At 36.9% G+C, this 19,627-nt stretch overlaps 1 protein-coding gene across 17 annotated transcripts in view; it reads right to left on the bottom strand.

Annotated features, from left to right (window-relative positions):
- ROBO2 (roundabout guidance receptor 2) overlaps positions 1-19,627 on the bottom strand; it is a 1,750,895-nt gene that overhangs the window by 166,854 nt on the left and 1,564,414 nt on the right. For all 17 annotated transcript variants that reach the window (XM_063703928.1, XM_055380941.2, XM_055380947.2 and 14 more), the window contains 2 exons: positions 7,351-7,508; positions 3,714-3,834 (listed from right to left, as the gene is read on the bottom strand). In XM_063703928.1, coding sequence (XP_063559998.1) covers positions 3,714-3,834; positions 7,351-7,508 — 279 coding nt within the window. The remainder of the gene's footprint in view (positions 1-3,713; positions 3,835-7,350; positions 7,509-19,627) is intronic.

The raw sequence follows: 19,627 nt of genomic DNA, 5'->3' as shown, positions 1-19,627 counted from the left end.
GAATTCATGACAGGTATAGACAACCATAAGCAAATGGGAAAATGGGTTTATTATTAATTCAAAGAAGAACAAAAATAGTACCAGAAAAGAAATATGGTCATAATACTATAACATTCAACTCACAGTCAATAATACTGACATGATTATAATAACTCAAATTCTGAATATTAATATAACCAATGTTTTGAAAGTTCATAGACTAAAAAGAGAAAAAGAAGGAAAAGTGGAGGTGAGAAGATGGGGAAGGAGCTATAAGTGGGCCAAATCATCATCTTCTATAATAGGACGTCAAATAATGTATGAAATTGATACATCAATAAATAGCAGATTAAGCACATATTCAGAAATATGGAAACAAATCCCAGAATAATTAGATAAAACAGAATGTAAAATGATGAGAAATGTGTGTGTGTGTGTGTGTGTGTGTGTGTTTGTGTTGGGGCAAGAGATTCCTGTATTTCATTCTAAGTTTTGTAATACTTATTATATTTTACAAATGTTACACATGAAATAAGTTTTCATGTATTGCATTCATAAACACTTAAAAATCATTTTTGAAATCCACATGTCATTTTTAAAACCCAAGTTTTGGACAGCAGTTTTCTGAAATCTACTCATAATTAGAAATTGTATTATTTACTTCAACTCTACTTTCTCTGCCATCCAGGATCTTCAGAGCTTAACATATGTAAACTTCTAGGGACTATACTTCAGGAAGGTGTATCGATTGGGCCACAGATTTCAGTGCTGCTGTAGGCTATGATACCTACTTCTAATTTTTAGATTTGATAATGCCCAGTTAATTAGGATGTTATTTCGTGACCAAAAACTACTAGAAGATCAACCACAATATGTGATTCATGGAATATGGCACAGTAACTTTTTAAAGTTAGGTTACACCGATCATATCTTTGATATGATCAAATGGCACATTTAAAATATATAATGCTGAAATTTTAAACTATACAACTTCAAAGTACAAGCCCACTAGAATCAAAATACTTGAAGAATTCAGAAAATTCTTTTTCCTAGCAATATGTCTCGGAAAGTAGACAGCTATTATACTGGAAAAAACCCTTTATTCCTTTCATTGTTTTTCTTGACATTTACAAATGACTTATATTTCTTGAACAATTAAATGTGACTTTATTATATATATTTTTATTATATTTATAATAATAATAGGTATCAATAAAATATAATATATTTACATTATATTTATAATAATAATATATATAACTATTTTTTTGAACAACAAAATGTAACTTGTTCTGTATAACATATCTTAAGGTAAAGATTGAATTGCAAAGGACATTTAAAAACCTTCTGTAGCTACAGAGTGGTTATAGCAGCTAGACCTTTAAAAGTGAAATTGCTGCTCCATGAAAATAAAATTGAGGGAGGTAGAGTATGAAGTATAATCAGTTTTACTTATATAAACATTAGGACAAAAATGATAATATGTAACAATGCTAAAATATAAAGAGTTTTACTGGAAAATGAGTATTAGATGTAGGAGCACCAGCATAAAATAAAGAAGACCTCCCTATTAATAGTACACTGTTTTTTTTCTTTTATATTCTCTAAGAATAGGGAGCCAAGACACAGAAGGGGTTTCTCGGGCAATACTTGTCACATCCTTGATTTGGACCATCACTTTGGTTTTTTTGTTTTTTTTTTGGATTTGGATGTTGTTTTCTTACCAACAATGGAAAGTTAGTTTTTCCTTCAACTTAATCTTGTACTTATAACCCCTCAGGTCAGTTCTGACTAGCTTACACCATCTAATAAACATTCTCCGTTTCCTAAATCAATTCTGCCAGGGGAACTGCCTCTAGACAAATTCAATCTATTTGGATAATAGCTATTTTCAAAATAATTTAGAAGTTCCCACATAACTCTTGACACGTTTAGGAATCCCCAGTAGTTCTCATCATTTCTTTAGGGAAAGTAGAGTAAATATTTCATAAGGATGTCTCATTAGTGGTAAGTCTAATTGCTTCTGTAATGACATTAAACCCTTTCAATTTCCTTCTGAAGGCAGTCTATACTGCAGTAATACAACTTTTTTTTTTTCTTTCTATTCCAGAGTTTGTGGTAGTTACAGAAAAATAGCAATGAGTGTTTCTTTAAATAGAAGAGCTATACTTGTGGGCTTTCAATGCTAACGTTCAGTGACCACTAATATCATTTCTTACCAGGCAAAACTGTGTTTTATTCATTACAGAGTGGAGCACATCTTGAGACTCTTATAGAGGACTGCATGAAATGTAGGGGCAAACTGACACTTGTCTGAGCTCTGCAGGATAGAAATTTACATGCATACTTTGAACAATTCTATTTTTTCTATTCAATTCCTTTAACGAATTATGGGATTTCTCCTAGTTTTGTCATTTGGGACTTCAAGCTGCTTAGTAGCCACAGGGAGTGTTACCAGAGATTACCTGGTGCTCAGAATGATTGAAAGGAGAGGCCTGCATTCTGGTACACATGCACAAAGCACAATCTTAACTCTTGAAATATAGTGGAAATCATAATACAGCTCTTCTATAGTGGCACTCCCATTACACCTTGGGATGGCATCTCCCAAGCCAGCAAAATACGTTTCTCTGGGGACCTATGCAGGGCTTTGGTGCCACACTTGGGTGTGTCCTGAAGAAATGACCAGAAATAGGGATTTTAAATCATGCACAGAAGTAGAGGATTATTTTACCGCTACTGAAAAATAATTTGAAAATCACAATGATATTTTTGCTCCTAAAAAATCACATATCTGCAATAGTAAAATGTTTAATGAAGATTGTATATATACACATGTACATATACATACATACATATGTGTACATGTATGTGTGTGCATGTGTGGGTCTATAAATGTGTAAGTCTATACAGAGATTTAAATAGAACTTCAATGTATTCTAAAAGAGTGTTTCATTTTTGAGTATCTTTAGCATATCTATTTTTGCCAATTTTTTTGTCATTTTCTCTCTCTTTCAACCTTCCACAGCTGCCCTGCAGTATTTTCCTTACATTTGTTTCCTCGGCCATCTTTATTTGTCCCCAGTTTTCTCCTTTCTGATACTTTATCCACCATTTATATGATATGGTTCTAGTCAGTTTTTAATCTATTAATTGCATTTACCCAGCTAAGGAGAGCCTTGGTTCTTAAAGTTGAAGGAACATGAATATCATAACAAAATATCTCATTTTAGGGGTCCTTTTTCTGATTTTGAATTTATATGTGTGCATACATAGTATATTTATCAAGAGTTGAAATTATAAATACTTCAGTTTGAATTTCTAAGAACTGGAAAACAAGATTTTTTATACTATACTCTCTAATTTTTAAAAAACCTTACCCTGTATCTTGCACATAATAGCTACCTGATAAATGCATGAGAGTTGAATGAGTGATAAACTTTAGATAGATGTAATATCTCAAATAGACTTTGAGAAAGAACGTTACATTTTGATGAACTGCAAAATCTTACAAATACATGAACAATGTAAGTTAATTAAAGTTTCAAATAATTTTTTCTTTACATCGAAGCTTTCATTAGAAAGACAGAAAACAAGATAATTCTAATTTGTCACTGCTTACCATGAGTCATGAGTAACTGTCCTTATATGGCCCAGTTTTTAATGTTAGTAATACTTAAAAGCAAAGAAAAATTGATAAAAATAAAAATTTATAATTTAGAAGAAAGTTTTACCGAAGACAGTCAGCTCTGCTGGGTCACTGTCCCTTTCTCCCACCATATTGGTACCAACACAAGTATACATCCCTGCATCACTTTTCCTGGTATTGGAGATCATCAGTTTTCCACCACGGATCTGTTAAAATCAAACAAAAAGAAAAGAGAAGGGAAGAAAAAGGAACAGAATAGAAAATAAAGGTCATTAATAAATAGTTTTGAGTATTTGAGCATATTTGTTTCCCAAAGGAAAAAACTCTCCCATTATTTTGGCATTTGCAGGTATGTTTTCTTTTCTTAAATTCACCCTCAATGTAAGTTTCCATATTTTCTTCATAGAAAATATTTTTAAGGCAGCTGTCCTCTCTTTCCTGATCGCATTTTGAGTCTTGTGACTGACCTCCCTAAATCCCAGTAGTTAGTCTTCACACTGAAATTCATTTGAATAAATTGCTATTGTCATTTGTCATCAGAAAGAAATACTAGATATTCATTTTAAATAATCTAATAAAATCCTGCTGAATCAGAGGGATTCAGAAAGTATATATATCCATACTGACTAGGCATATTCTGGACACTTAAGAGACAGTGGTAAATCAAACCGTAAAAATCTTTGCCTCCCTAGAATTCACATTTCAACTGTTAATATTAATCATCTTTGTTTCATCTTAATTGTATTTAAGAGATAATTCTTGGAGAAAATGGCAGGTTGGATAAAAACAAACACAGTTTATAAAATGGTAATATGTATTAGTATAAACCATTAGCATCTAATAGGTTCCCCTTCAAGATTTCTTAAATGAGAAGCATTTATTGGCTGATAAAAACAAATGCAATAATATTAAAATATGTATTTGCTAAGGAGGACATTAAAGCAGAGTTAGGCTTTCAGTAAATCTATAACTCATAGTTTCTTTTCCAGCTTTTTTTTTTTTAGTACTCATTTAATTCAATATTAGCTTTACAATGATTGAGTGTTCTTGAAGAAATACAAGATAAGAACATGTTGGTTTTCTCCATTATTTTTTAATTTCACAGGCAAACACAACTCATGTACATTGGCTCTTATCAGAGATGTTTCAAGATTTACAACTTGTCATGTTCTAGAAAGGAATTTTCAACTTTTTTTACATAGGTGAAAAAGACCATTAACCTGTTCTCAATTCTGTCTGGTAGAATAAAATAAGAGCTTATAAAAATGGCTATGAAGGCCATTTCTCCTTCCCCTTGAAGCTGAGAGCTAGGTAATATGACTTGATTTGACCAGTGGAACTACAGCAAATACTTTACTGGAAGAAAGTTTCTTGTACATTGTGTCTTGCCTTCTCTTGCTGAGTTGGAACTGAGACCAACATGGGAACCGACTGAACTAGCCTGCTGGAAAATTAGAGATCATAAGGAGGGGAACGAAGATACCCAGCTGAGAGTCAACCAATTGCCAGACTTGTGGGTAAGGTCATCCTGGATTATTCAGCTGCCAGCACACCTTTAAATAGGCAAGAGCTAAATGCTATAAACATAAACTACCAATCCATAAACAATGATTTTACTCCATCATCAGGAGTACATTTTCATAAATTTGGTACCCAAGCAAGACCACTGAGAACAAAACTCTCTTTGGTAATGTAGATCTCACAGTGTTAATAGTGAGACTAGTGTTGGGGCTCAGAAAACGATATCCCAAAATGTGGTGCTTTGGCTTTCTGAGCACTTTGAACTAAAGGAAATTGTAAGTCATTAGAAACTTCCTTAACATCAATGTCTCTCTGACATTCCTTTGTTTCTCCCCTCCCCTTGCCCCAAGAACAGAGAGGGAAGCTCTCTGAAGTTTCCTTATCTGACTGAGAAAAGTTCTTCCAAAAGAAACACAATTGCCTTAAATCCCCTGTCTGAAATCTCAGTAACCTGCAAAGATTAATCACCAAAGAAGAAACTAAAGGTCATTACCATGCCTACTGGACAGACTGTTCAACTATTCTTCTTGGGGTTGTTATCTGAGACTTTATCTACATAATAAGACAACCTTTGCTTGCAGTGCAGTTCTGCCCCTCACCTTCCCAGAACTTGTCACCACCTCTCCCAGAGGCCAGAGGAACTTTGTCTATTTGTTGGGACCACTTATCTTCTCTGAAAATCATTTAATCTTCCTCTAAAATCGCCTACTATTCCCACTTCCCTCTATCCTATGAAGAGGGTAATTAAGCTTCAACCATCTAGCCCTTCTTTGAGTTTTATACTTTGTGTGATTCCCTTGCACTTACATATAAACACATTTGTATGCTCTTCCTTCCATTAAACTGTCTATTGCCAGTTTATTTCAGCAGACTAAAAGACTTAAACCTTTAGAGGGTGAAGGGAAAAAATATCTTTGCCTCTATACCAGAAATGCATGAATATACATTGTCATCCCTTCCACAGCCTATCTAGTTCTGTTTTATGTTGTAATCTCACTGTGCACAGAGGAAAAATCCTCATTTGTAATAAACATATTTTTAAGATAATAGATACCAATACTTTATAGTTTTTTTATTAAAATGGCACATTTATTCAGTCAAATGAGAAATTATCTTAAATGTATTCACTCTCAGTTGTATTGAATATAAAAATTATACTACTGAATAATATCAGAAAGTTAAGCAATTACATACTATTTCTGTGGGTTGGTTCTCACTTAAAAACTTCACATACAAATGTTGCGTGGATCCTCTGAAGAAATAAAATGATTACATGCCATTTGCCTGTTTCTGTGTGTTTCATTTTGAATTTTAATCAACTGATGAATCTGATTATAAATTTCCTTTGAAAACAGTTATTTTTCTACATGCAGAATCAGTCAGCTGTTTTGATTTCCATTTTATTTCATATCTATTCAATTTCCTTTTAAATCAATTCATGTATAAAATTTTACTGTTATAAATATTATTCAATTGGAAAAACTGGAAAAAGCATTTGAGATATTCATCACCTTAAATTACTTTCTCTTATAATTTTTGAAAATGGTGCAAAATTAGATGTAGTTAATGTGGTTTATGGCTATCATTTATACTTTAACACTCAGGTACTGCATGATCAACAGAAGCTTCTGGAGATTTTATAAAAGAGCTAAAACATCAGCTGGGTGTGGTGGCTCACGCCTGTAATCCAAGCACTTTGGAGGCTGAGGTGGGTGGATCACGAGGTCAAGAGATGGAGACCATCCTGGCCAACATGGTGAAACCCCATCTCTACAAAAAATACAAAAAATAGCTGGGCGTGGTGGCGCACGCCTGTAGTCCCAGCTACTTGGGAAGCTAAGGCAGAAGAATCACTTGAAACTGCGAGGCAGAGGTTGCGGTGAGCAGGATCGCACTCCAGCCTGGGTGACAGAGCAAGACTCTGTCTCAAAAAAAAAAAAAAGAGCTAAAATATCAATATTGCAGTGTAAAGATATAATTCAGATTGGTGCAATTATTAATATTTCATGTACACTTGATTTACATAATTTTTGTCTCTTGTAGTCTCATCCAAATGTTTTTAAATCTTTTCAAGGCAGTATAAATTGTAATTAACATTCAAATACAATTGTATTAATAATGTTAAAGAATAAAATACGTCTATTTTGTATTTTGAGACTGAAAATTCAATCTCTCTGGGCAATGATTTTAATTTAACTCACACTTATTCTTTCTTCCTTGTCATCAATTCGAACTTTGTCTTTTTTCCAGTAGATGGTGGGTTCTGGGTGTCCCCGGGGAGGCTGGCACTCCAGGATTGCGGGCTCTCCAGCTGCCACTACAACATCTGTGGGGTTTTGTCGGAAGTCATCTCGTAACACTGAGGAAAAATAATTACAGGAAAAGAAAACTCAACGACAGTAACTTAGGCTTTTTGTTGTACAAGGTAACTTCAAGTCTTGTTTACCTTGTTCTAGTAAAAATTGCCTGGATTTTTACTGAGAACATAGCTACATCCACCTTAAAATATTCTGGAGCCAACATAAATGATCATCAACAGGAGAATGGCTGACTAAATTATCATGCACCTTTGGTCAAAAATTCAACTTTAAAAATGAAATCAGTCAAAAAAATGAGAAATATTCATGTACAGTTCTGTGATTAATTAAAAAAGCAAGGTGCAGAACCCTTCATTAGCATAATTCTATTTTCTATATAGAAACTCATATATGTGTGTGTGTGTGTGTGCGCATATATATATGCATGTGGTTTGTGAGCCTGCAAGCCTAATGATCTGTGAGGGAAAGTGGGGTGAGAATTCTTTGAGAAAGTCCTCTCTCATGACACAAACATAGACAAGATCCACACTGTTTTCATTACACTTCAGAAGACAGATTCATAGTTCACCCTTGCAGCACACTAGCACCCACATACGCAGGGCTACATTTTCATTCTGCAACTCCACCTGCCGAGTGACATCTGGGCAGCGTGACATTCAGGGCAGAGATATCCCTTATAGCAGTTCTGCCTGTCTGAAATTTCCCTCCTTTCATTAAGGAGAACAGCAGGTTGGACCTTCGCTGTAACCACCGAAAATCTGGCATGCCTGCCTCTCCAAATGTCACCTATCTATCTACTTGTGCTTCTCTGCTCCTGACAAGATGAAAAGCCTGGAGAGATGGCTCGGCCCTATCGGACTGCGTTTAGGTGGTAAATCAGAGCTACATTAATTTTAGGGAAAACATTCAAAACAGTAGTTGAGATCAGCAAATGTACCATATACTGCAACTGCCTCTGCTTTTCCTGACTGGCTTCACTGTTTCTGTTCTTGGACATTCCAACACCGACATGTTTGGTTCCAAAGTACCTTGAGGTAAAATGAACCTACACACACACACACGCACACACACCCACAGACACATGCACACATCAAGCTGTTTGAAATCAACATTAGGCAGCTTGTGGTAGCCTGTTATGTAAATCATGTGCCGCGACTGGGGATTAGGTCAAACCAACTGCCTTCCGTGTCCTATAATGAGACCCACTTCAGCACTCTGCTTCTTTGTTGTGCCAAGTCTGTAGGTTAATTGTCATTCTCCAAATAAATAAAAATCCCTGTCCTTAAAAGAGCTCCAGAGAGTCAACTCAGTGACTTCAGGGTTTTTCTTTTCTCGTCTTTTGCAACACACCCTTTAACATGGTTTTCCATCTTAATGAAGTCATGGCCCTTTATGAGAATAGAGCACCTTGTCTCTTATTGAAGGAGCAGTAAGAAATAATTCAGCACAAATTGTTCACTCTCAGTTTATAAGCTGATTAATTTACTGATTTCACTGCTAAAGAAATGTGTTCCATTTTAGCACTGTGAACTGCATATTTTTGGCCCCCTTGTCTAACTGGCAAGAAAGGTGTGATTTATATGCATAAGGATTTGCTTCTGAGTGGGCTGAGGAAAGTGTGCATTTAAATGTGACATTCATGCAACTGATGAGAAGGGGTTAACACCGTGGTTCCCTCTTGCAGGTAAATCCTCCAGGGAGAGCAAGCTGGTGACTCATTTCTATTCTAAATACAGAACAGCTGCCTATTTATGCAATGTTAAGAAGTGCAAAAATATGGTAACAGGGTGATGAGCACCCCTACAATATCCGGTACTGGCAACAAATGGTGTTTTTGCAGGCCCTCAATCTGTTCCAAAATGGCACAGCTGGCCAGTTGAAGGGCCTTCTCCAGATCTGCTCTCCTAAAAAATGGTATGCCAAAAAGCCTAAGCACAAGTAGTACTTAATACCATTGCAAATCATTCAGAAATACAACGTTACACCAATTTTCCACAATCCATTTTTTTTTAAAGGTCCTTTGACATGTAGGACAAAAAGAAGAAAAACATCATAACAAACTATAAGGACTGGTACTCTTTAACAATAAAACATGTGCTTATGGCATTCAACAAAAAGGGGCAAAATGACTCCAATTTGCAAATGAAGCCAAGAAATCTAACATCAACTGTAATTTTAGGCTTTCAGACTATTCACCCAGAGAGTAGGGTGAGATAATGATATAATTGATACTGTACCCTCTTCAACTTGTAATGTGCTCTTTGGGGTTTGTATAGTACTCAGTAAATCCGTTTGTGTTTAGTGATATCATTTATTTAACCCTAAGTCTTCAGGATATTATAATATGTTTCTTCTCTCTCTCTCTCTCTCTCTCTCTCTCTCTCTCAGTTGAAAAACATGCTTTTCAGCAGGTTCCACCATAGGCAGCCTAGAACTTATTTTTAGAAAAAGGAGTAAAATCATTTTTACTCTTCTCAAATTTTGAAGGAAGATATGTATATTCTGATATTTGTTTATATGTTTCTTGGGTCTGTATTTACATTCATAAATGTAAGAAAAGTAAAATAAAATAATATCTATCAGTTCCCATTTTTGTGCTAATTATTCATTTCTGCCTTGGATTTTGCCCTGTGCTCTTTATCGTAGCCGATAAAAACAAGAAAGTGTTAGCCATGGTGAAGTATTCCCATGTGTCGGATTAAGAGAACTAAAATGGTCTGGTAAATGTAGAAAATAGCAAAGCAATTTCAAATTCTAAATTGAATGTGTGTGTGTGTGTGTGTGTGTGTGTATTCCCCCTAAATCCTCTTCCCTAGAAAGAACTGAAAACTATATTTTCAAGTGTGACTTGACACGTCTGTCAAAAGAAGAGCACATACCACAGTGTGTGTTACCTAACTCTCCAAAAAGTCTTTAAATATGATGAAGAGAAATAAATTCGATGACAGGGTAGCAGCAGTTGTGTTTTAAAGAAAAAGGATATACTGTTTCCATAATGGCTGTATTAATTTACATTTCTACCAAGTTGTAGGGGCCAAGGGAAAGCGTCCCCTTTGCCTCTGATGTTTCACTGAAAAATCGACTCACAAAAAGCAGATTAATTGGAGAAAAGGTACACAAATTTATTAGCGTACCCTGAGGAGAATCACAGAGTAATTGCCTAACACCGCTATGGTATACCAATGCTTATATACTCCGTTTCTTAGGGGAAAGGGAGATGGGGAAGTATAGATAATTTTTAGGCGGATTCAACAACCTTAAAGAACATACAATAGCCTGGGACTAAGTCTTTTCGGCTCACAAGGGGACGATGGTTTTTGACGAAAGTTTGCCCAGGTTTGTTGTCCAACTTCAGTCTTCCTTTCTGCGATATCATTTGAGCTCATGAAAATTCAGGGAAGGGGCCAGAGGTAATGGTTTTCTTCTTTGGTAGGTCCGGACTTTAGGCAGGTAAGAAACTTTGGAGAACAACTTCATCCTGTGCTTCAAGAGACACAGACGATTGAGAGATGGGGGTTTGGAGGAAGGAAGGTCAGAGAGATCTTGAGGCTTCCTCTTCAGTTCAGCATGTCCAAGTGCTGCTATAGGAGCTAGAAATTATTTAGGCAGATAGTGAGGGTAAACAAGTCGTCAGCGAGGCTTCCCTTTTAACAAGAAACAGCCCCAAATAATTTCTAACAAAGAGCAGCCTGCAGCCGGGGGCGGTGGCTCACGCCTGTAATCCCACCACTTTGGGAGGCCGAGGTGGGTGGATCACGAGGTCAGGAGATCGAGACCATTCTGGCTAACACAGTGAAACCCCGTCTCTACTAAAAATACAAAAAAAAATTAGCCTGGCGCAGTGGCGGGTGCCTGTAGTCCCAGCTACTCGGGAGGCTGAGGCAGGAGAATAGCGGGAACCCGGGAGGCGGAGCTTGCAGTGAGTCGAGTTCATGCACTCTGCACTCCAGCCTGGGCGACAGAGCGAGACTTTGTCTCAAAAAAAAAAAAAAAGAGCAGTCTGTAAAATCGAACTGCAGACATAGAGAAGCAAGCCGGAAGCTTGCAAGGGTGAATGCCGCAGCTGTGCCAATAGAAAGGGATACCTGGAAGCCAAGTCTGTTCAACACGGAGGCTCCATCTTCTTCTTCTTATTATTATTTTTTTTCTTCCGCCACAGGTGCAGTAAAAAAGCAGGCAACATCGTGCCGACCAGGTACAGAACTCATCCGCATAATAAAAGGTTGGGGTGGGGTGGCCAACTTCTTCACGCTCTGTGTAAATGACACACCTGCCCCAACCAATCCTCTAAACCCTGGGGGAATCAGACACCGCATCCTCAAGCTCATCTATAAAACCAACCGCATCTCGTCGCACCCTGGGAGATACGCTCGGAACCCCTCCCTCTGCACAAGGGAGGGTTTCTCCTTTGCCTATTAAACCTCTGTTCTTAAACTCAGTCCTTGTGTGTCCATGTCCTTGATTTCCTTGGCACGAGGCAACGAACCTCGGGTATTACCCCAGACGAAGGACACTGCTTCAGTGACATATTTCAGGGTATCAGTTTCTGAGCCCCAACAAAATATACAAGGGTTCCCTTCTCTCAACACCCTTACCAATATTTATCTTTCATCTTTCAGATAACAGCTTTTCTAACAGGTGTACATTGTACCCAGTAAATATATAATATATACGATTGCTTGTCAAATAAAAATAGAATTTTTAAAATTTCATTTAAAAAGAAAAGGGATATGGTAGGTACATTCTAATATAGAACTTGCTTTCAGATCTAAGTTAGAATACAGGGTTTCAAATCTCCATGGGGTGAGGTGGGGGGATATGTAAATGGCTAGAACCCAAATATTCACTTCCATATGTGAGCTGGAAAACACATATAAATAGTTCACTTAGCTAGTCATAATATAACCTGAATTATATTTGCATGTTTTTTACATTGGGATGCACCATGACTTAGGAAATTATTTTGGAAAATTGGAACATTCTAAATTACTACCTTACGACATAGAGATTTTTGACAAATTAAAATTCTGCAAGTATGTATTGAATGCTGTAATGTGACAAACACTCTCCTATGAACTGGTTAAGAAATAGATTAACAAGAATGACATGACAGTGCCTGTGACAGACCCTTGTTCTGTTCTCCAATGGTCACTCCCTTCTGTTATTTATTCACTTTGTATATCCCCTCCCCTTGAGCATGAACTAGACCTGGCGATTTACCTTCGATGAACAGAATGTTACAAAGTGGTAGGATGCCACTTCCAAGATCAGTTTATAAAAGATTGTGACCTTCATGTTTTTGCCCTCTCTCTCTCTCTCTCATTGTGGCTTAGAAAATGATACCCCAAAATACACCACTTCAGACTTTAAACTAAGAGCACCCAGTGAGTAGCAAATGGAAGAAAGAGCTTTCTCTAAAGATCCCCCGTCTACCTAAAGATGCTGTCCTCCAGAAGGTATTCAATTAATTCCTTTCTCAGATATCTCATTAACCAGGGGAAATTGGCGCATCCTGAAGGAGGAAAGACCAGAGTTGACACTGCACCCAGAGCCCAGGGAAATGTGGTCCCAGGCCACCCTTTGTTCTTCAGGCCCATTCATCTCCTCAAAACAATCACTTACTCTTCTAAAATTGCCTGTGTCTCCCACTTTCCTCTCCTCTATGAGGAGAATAATTAAGCTTCAAGTATTTGACCTTTCTTTCAGTCTCATGTTTTGTGTGGCTTCTATAAATATGTAGCCTTTTTCTCCTGTTAATATGTCTATTGTCAGTGTATTTCAGCAGACTAAGTTATTGAATCTTTAGAGGGAAAGTCTGAACTCCTCTCTCACTCTCTTTTCATATACTTTCTCTGATCATGCACGGTGCCATGTTGCAGAATGGAGAAGCCCATTTGGCAAGGATCTGAAGTCAGCTTCCAGCCAACAGCTGGCGAGAAACCAAGGCCCTCAGTCCAAAAACCCTTGAGGACTCAAGTCACCACTGAATTTTGTAGTAATTTGTTATGAAGCAATAGGTAACTAACAGAGTGCCTTTAAAAAGTTTTATGTCCAGCTGTGATTTTAGAGCTTATATTTTTGGCTCCTGCTTCCTTATAATCCCATATCCTTTCCCACCCCAAACCCTCTCTGTTTTGTCTTAAATCAATAGTTCTTAGAATTTTTTTTTAACCTCAGTCTAGGCAAATCACTACTTAGTCATTTCCATCTTAGTTTATTAAAACAAATTAGCAATGACAATGAGGTGAGACTGTATAACTCATGGACTTCTGAAAGATACATTTCTAAACCACAATGTACACATGATCCCAACTAAAGTTATTAGAAGGGTAAAGCCTAAAATGTTACTGATAAAAGAACTGGCACACATCATTGAATACAGAATACCATCCACGACCAACTAAATATTACTAGAAAGATAATCTAAGAAATAATTGTAATGAAAGGTACGGCCAACAGCAGTTGAAAACCACAGGAGACCCAAACAACACTGAACACAAGTCTTTCCTGCCGGCAGGTTTTCTCTCTGTGTATGTGTCAGAACTGCTGGAGTTATGTGGCACAATGACATCCAAACTTCTCAGTAGAAGACCGACCTCTAGCCCGAAGCAGTTCCTTATATGACATACATTTTAGTTTATGAATACAGTTTCAGTAAATTATGATAAATAGAAGAATACTCAGGAGCCTTTACTTATCCATATATATAATATATATAATTATGTGCTGATTTTCAGTAAGAATTTTTTAGACTTGCTTTTAAAAATTAACAGGCACATATAATGACACTTTTAATCTATTTTTAAAATAACTTGTTCTATGATAATAGCTAAAATTTAGTGAGTACGTACTATGTGCCAAAGATAGCGTCATGGATATAGAATAGGTCATTGGAGCCTCATCTATTGTGTTAGGTAAGCACAGGGTTTCAACCCAGTGTGTCTGACACTAGAATTTATACACAGTCATTATGCTGCGCTGATTTGCAATATCATCTGGGTTTATTCATCCTCTCTCCACTGCCCTAGTTCAGAATGTCCTTATATCTTCCTTGAATTACTGTAAGAATATCCTATTTGACCTTTTTCTCTGATTTCTCCTTTAAACTTTCCATTGTAGCTATTATGAGTTAGCTTAAATGCAAATATGATCATGTCAATTCCCTTTTTAACACTTTTTAATGGCTCTTAAGATAAAATTCTCTCCTTAATATGATTTCAAATGTTGTTTGGAATCAGGTCCTGCATATATCTCCAGGCTCATCAGGGACATTTCTGTAACCTCCATGCCCTAGGGATATGAAGGAACACCTAATTATCATTGTACGTTGGCATATGATGGTCTTTCTGCCTGCAAGTAACTCCTAGCTGTCCCTTTGTTCTCTTACTTTTGCCTGTGCCTTTCTGAAGTACATACTGTTCATTCAGTGTCAACTTTGGACTCTCTCATCTGAAGTCTTTCCTTATCTACTTAACTGGACTGGGTAACTCTCCAAAGAGCTCTCTGGTTGAAGGGTATCAGAAAAGTTAACCAAATAATGTCGATTGGTTGATTGAATTGATGTGCTCTCTTTCAAGATGTGTGCTGCACCCCTTTTTATGATATAAAATAGACCACAGTGTTTTAATTTGATTTTAAAATGTCATTTATGAAGAACAATTTGAATTGTTTGGATTTAAGAAATAGAGTCCTTGGCTTGCCTATCTACATACTCATATATCTGTAAAATAAAAGCCAGACAGTTCAAGAAGATCAGAAATCAATGACTCAAGGAATAAAACAGATTTATGTCAGCCAAAAAAACTGGTAGCACAAATTATAGGTATATCATATTAAATTATTCCAATGGACTAAGAGAAAAAAAATGATGGTCACTCATAAAACTACCACAGATTATTCCCCTAGCCCTACCAACACCACTGCCACCACCACCACCACCAGTTACCATAGGGAATGACTGAGTGTAACCCCAACCAGCATGCAGCTCAGAACTTCCACTCTGCACATGAAAAATGCACCCTATCTCTTCCTGGACTACATGGTTATAGGTGGCAGCCACGCTTTGACCCCAGAGGAAGCCCGATCCTCAGGATGAAACTGGAGCTATGTACAAAGTGTAAAAAAATCTGGGCTCTTAAGGACATGGCTGGACAAATTAATTCTGAAAACTGTGCTAACTCTGGACTTTCTAGGTATGTTTCCTTTTATATTTAAGCCAGTGTAAGTTTCCTTTTTCAACCAGAAGCTCCCCACTGACACAGCATAATAATTCTGTATTTTTCTGAAGTTTTAATGACTAAACAACTGAATAAAGATTGTCATTCACAAGAAACTACTTTATTACATTTGGTACAATTGAACAAAATATGGTCAGGATGGGCAGGCTAGCCACCAGTTAAATAGACAATAACATCTGAACATGTGGGCATAAGTCATAAGTGGTTTCTTCTGCACAGAAGGGGAATGGGAAAGAAAGAACTCAGTGGGGAGACATCCGGGGGCCGCTGTGCAAGCTGACACTCTGGCACCCTGTAGCATGCTGACAACTCCAAAATGAGAAGCTCTCACCCCCACCTCCAATGAGATTCTGTGCACAGGCACATTCACTGAGCAAATGATCCAGATAAACCAGCGTTAGGAATTGGAGCATGTTGAATAAACAAGAATGCCCTGTGACTTGTTCATTTTCAAGTCACAGCATTTTGTGAAGTCTAGTATTCTGCAGGGAATAAAACACACAAACACAAACATAATTCACACAGGAGGAACGGCCAGCTTTGAGTTTCTTAGCCAAGTCTTTATTCTTGAATCCTTTTTTTAGCCGTGTTCTGTCCTCACCCACAATATAATTTGAAGTCCTGCTAAGAGTGCCAAGTCTTCCTTAATGTTTTCCACTTATGTTTAAAACTTGCTGAAGGATTCTTAGAAATTGCATGGAAACATCGCGCTCTCTGTAATTTGTATCCATAACCTCTGTAATGCATATGTTCTCCTTGGGGACCAAGTGTTGAGATCATTCATAAACTCTTGGATCACATGTGGCACTGCAAACTGGTGACATCTGACCACGGCAGACTCTAGGCCTGTCTCTGGCAATCATTTGCTTTGGTTTGCAGTTAAAGAGCCAGCAGTTGGCATGCCTTCAACACTTGGAAGTCCTATTTTTGGCAAAGCCTAGCATGTGATATTTGACAGGGATCTGCATAGCCTATCCATTAGCTTATGAGGAAGCTGTGGATTGAAGCTGATTAATGTTTAATCAGTTCCTCTTCTTTCTCCCTTAAAGAGCCATCGCCCACAGAATTGTTCACGTGGCATTGCTGTCTCCAAAATCACAGAAAGCTCAAAGAAACCAGATCAAGTTAGAGATTGTGTCCAAACATAGCATGTGAGGTGGATGGTTTCTAGAAATGCTAGTATTAACCTAAACATGTTCAAGGCAATGTCTTGCTCAGCTGCAGAACAAAAACCCATCTCACAATGCTCCCAACGCGTTCTGTTCTGCTCCACAGGCAACTGTCTTTCAGCACCTGCCCAGTTCGGACAAAACTGTCTTGGCTTGCTCAAAGCAATGCTTATAACTTTGGGCATTAGAAGATATAATACAGTCAATTTAAAATTAAGAACTACACAGGCTAGCTTTTTTTTAATATATATTAGTGTTTTTTAAGATGGTAACAAGGGGAAACACCAGATTGTTTCAAGGGTATAATACTGCCTCCTACTTTTCTTAGATCTGGGTTTGGGTATAGATAGATAAATAGATAGATGATAGATAGATAGATAGATAGATAGATAGATAGATAGATAGATAGAGATAGACAGATAGATGATAAAGCCAGCAAGCCCACCAGTTTTAAAGAATTTACATTTACAGGATGATTACAAATAACCATCTGTCTGCTTCTAGCTTTTCAGTCTGGTTCATGTCCCATGGGCCTCGGGTCTTCAGACAAAGTAGTTAGGCTGCTAGGCACCAGGTAGGCATGTACAGGTACTTTGTAGAATGCCTGCCTGGTTTCCCTACTGCTTCTCATTTTTCTCTAACTCTCTGCATTCCTTCGTCATTTAGCCCTTACCATTAGACCAAAGAAAACAAAAATTAAATTATTAAATCTCTTTTACGTATATTTATACAAAATTTGAATTCAATACATTTGTTTACATGCACTTTTAAATTAAAATATATCTAAGTATATATTTAAATCCAAATTTCAGGATTCATTACTGACTTATAGCTATAGTTGTCCATTTGAATAAAGGAAATAAAGAGTGTTATCAAGTACCTATTAATGTGCTGCATTATTCTGGATCCCAACAGATCGCCTCTCTCCTCCCACCTTATCAGTCCTTATGTGAAGATATTAGCTTTTACAGCATTCCACTGCACAGTTCACAGAGGTACACAGTTTCAGCAGCATCTTTTGTCATTCTAGCCTCTCCTGGTATCAACGTGTTATTGCTCCGATATTTCTCTACTGTTGTGTATTCTGATGTGCATGATCAACATGAATTACAATGCCAAGTAACTGCCAGATGTCATGAGTTATAAACTCAATAGTCTAAGGATTATTACACATTAGGGCACCCTACAGTGCAAGGGTGTCCTGGAATTTATGTGTTATTTATTACCTATTGGCAGGGTCTCAAAGTAATCTCACCCCTGCTGATGAAATGAGGGTTGAAAGGAAAAGAAGGTCAAGGTCAACCTTCTTTGCCAGTTACTTTAACACTATTGTTGCTTTATCTTTTCTTTCCCCTCTACCCGAAACTCAACAAATTTCCGAATAGAGTAGAAATATAATTATATCTATGGGCTCACAACTTGATTCTGCTAATTTCACCATTTCCATCATTTTAGCTATTTTAACAACACATTTTGTAACCATAACCATTGGAGGTCCTAGATAGGGGGTTCACATGAATCACATCATAATCCATAAACTCAAATATGAGCAGTTTGAGAGTACACGGTTTATGTTCCTCTTTTGCACCAGAACATAAACCAAAGCCTAACTGCATAGATTATATTCGAATTTTGAATTTTAAAAACATATTCCACATGCTTGTGGATTTTTTAGCCTTAGTCTTCCAATATTAAAATTTGATATGTCCACATCACAAAATATGGGCACTACACTACCATGAATTTTGCTGAATTAGATCCAATTTGACATCCTATACTCTTCAAGAAATGTTCTACTTGATTACTACATGACAAGAGGCTTGAAATGTATCCTAATTCAGAACGTATCATACTGATTTTTAAATTCACTGATTAAAAATAGCTCTATCACTTTTCTACTCTATCCCAATCCCAGTAACCTTCTTTTCTTTTGCTACTAAATGAATTCCAAATGCAGTAGTTAACATTCAGCAATCTCATTACCCATCTACCATAAATCTTCAAAAGCATCACCATCTTCTGACAGTTCAGCAGGAGAAGAGGAAGCAAGGAGCATATCCAAGTACTTTTTATACATGCAAATATCCTAAATACCAAATTTAAATTATCTCAGAAAACTCATATTACACCATTGACAGTGATTGGAGAACAATGTGCTTGAAGATGTTTGTTTACTTATGAAAAGCACAGTTTCTTACATTCCTAAAGACAAACTGATATCAAACAACAGATACTGAATATCTTTTTAAGGTATAAGTAATACTGAGTTCTCATGAAGAGAATTAATTATATGTGTGTTTTACCCAAAAGTATGTAAATATTTTAAAACTCATGGATGCTTTAATCAAACCTTCACATCTCAGCTGAAACTGGAAAGAAGCCTTCTTCAGTAGAGTTTTAATAAAATCCTTCTTTTCCTCTGATACACACTGGAGTCACCTTGATCATCCATAGAGTATGTGCTCAGCAGTAAGAAAATAAATAGTACTGCCTTCTGGGTCTCTAGCTATGTATCTATTCCCTGGGCTACCCTGTTTCTCCTAGCCTGAGGACTTACTACACTTTCACTCTCAGAATGCTTGGAGATAAAAAATAATCATAGCCATTTCCTTTCTGTGCGGAGAGGAAGCAAATCTCTACATTGTAGTTACTACTTACTTGGCTGCATGATATGGTTTGAGTTTCTCTCCCTGGGATGGTACCACACTTGATAAATAAGATTTACCAGAAAGTCTACGAAACCTCCATTATTTT

Source organism: Gorilla gorilla, chromosome 2 (assembly GCF_029281585.2).
Source record: "Gorilla gorilla gorilla isolate KB3781 chromosome 2, NHGRI_mGorGor1-v2.1_pri, whole genome shotgun sequence".
In the NCBI taxonomy this organism is placed as follows: Eukaryota; Metazoa; Chordata; class Mammalia; order Primates; family Hominidae; genus Gorilla; species Gorilla gorilla.
Note: the sequence above shows the minus strand (reverse complement) of the source record. Positions and strands in the feature narration are given on the sequence as shown.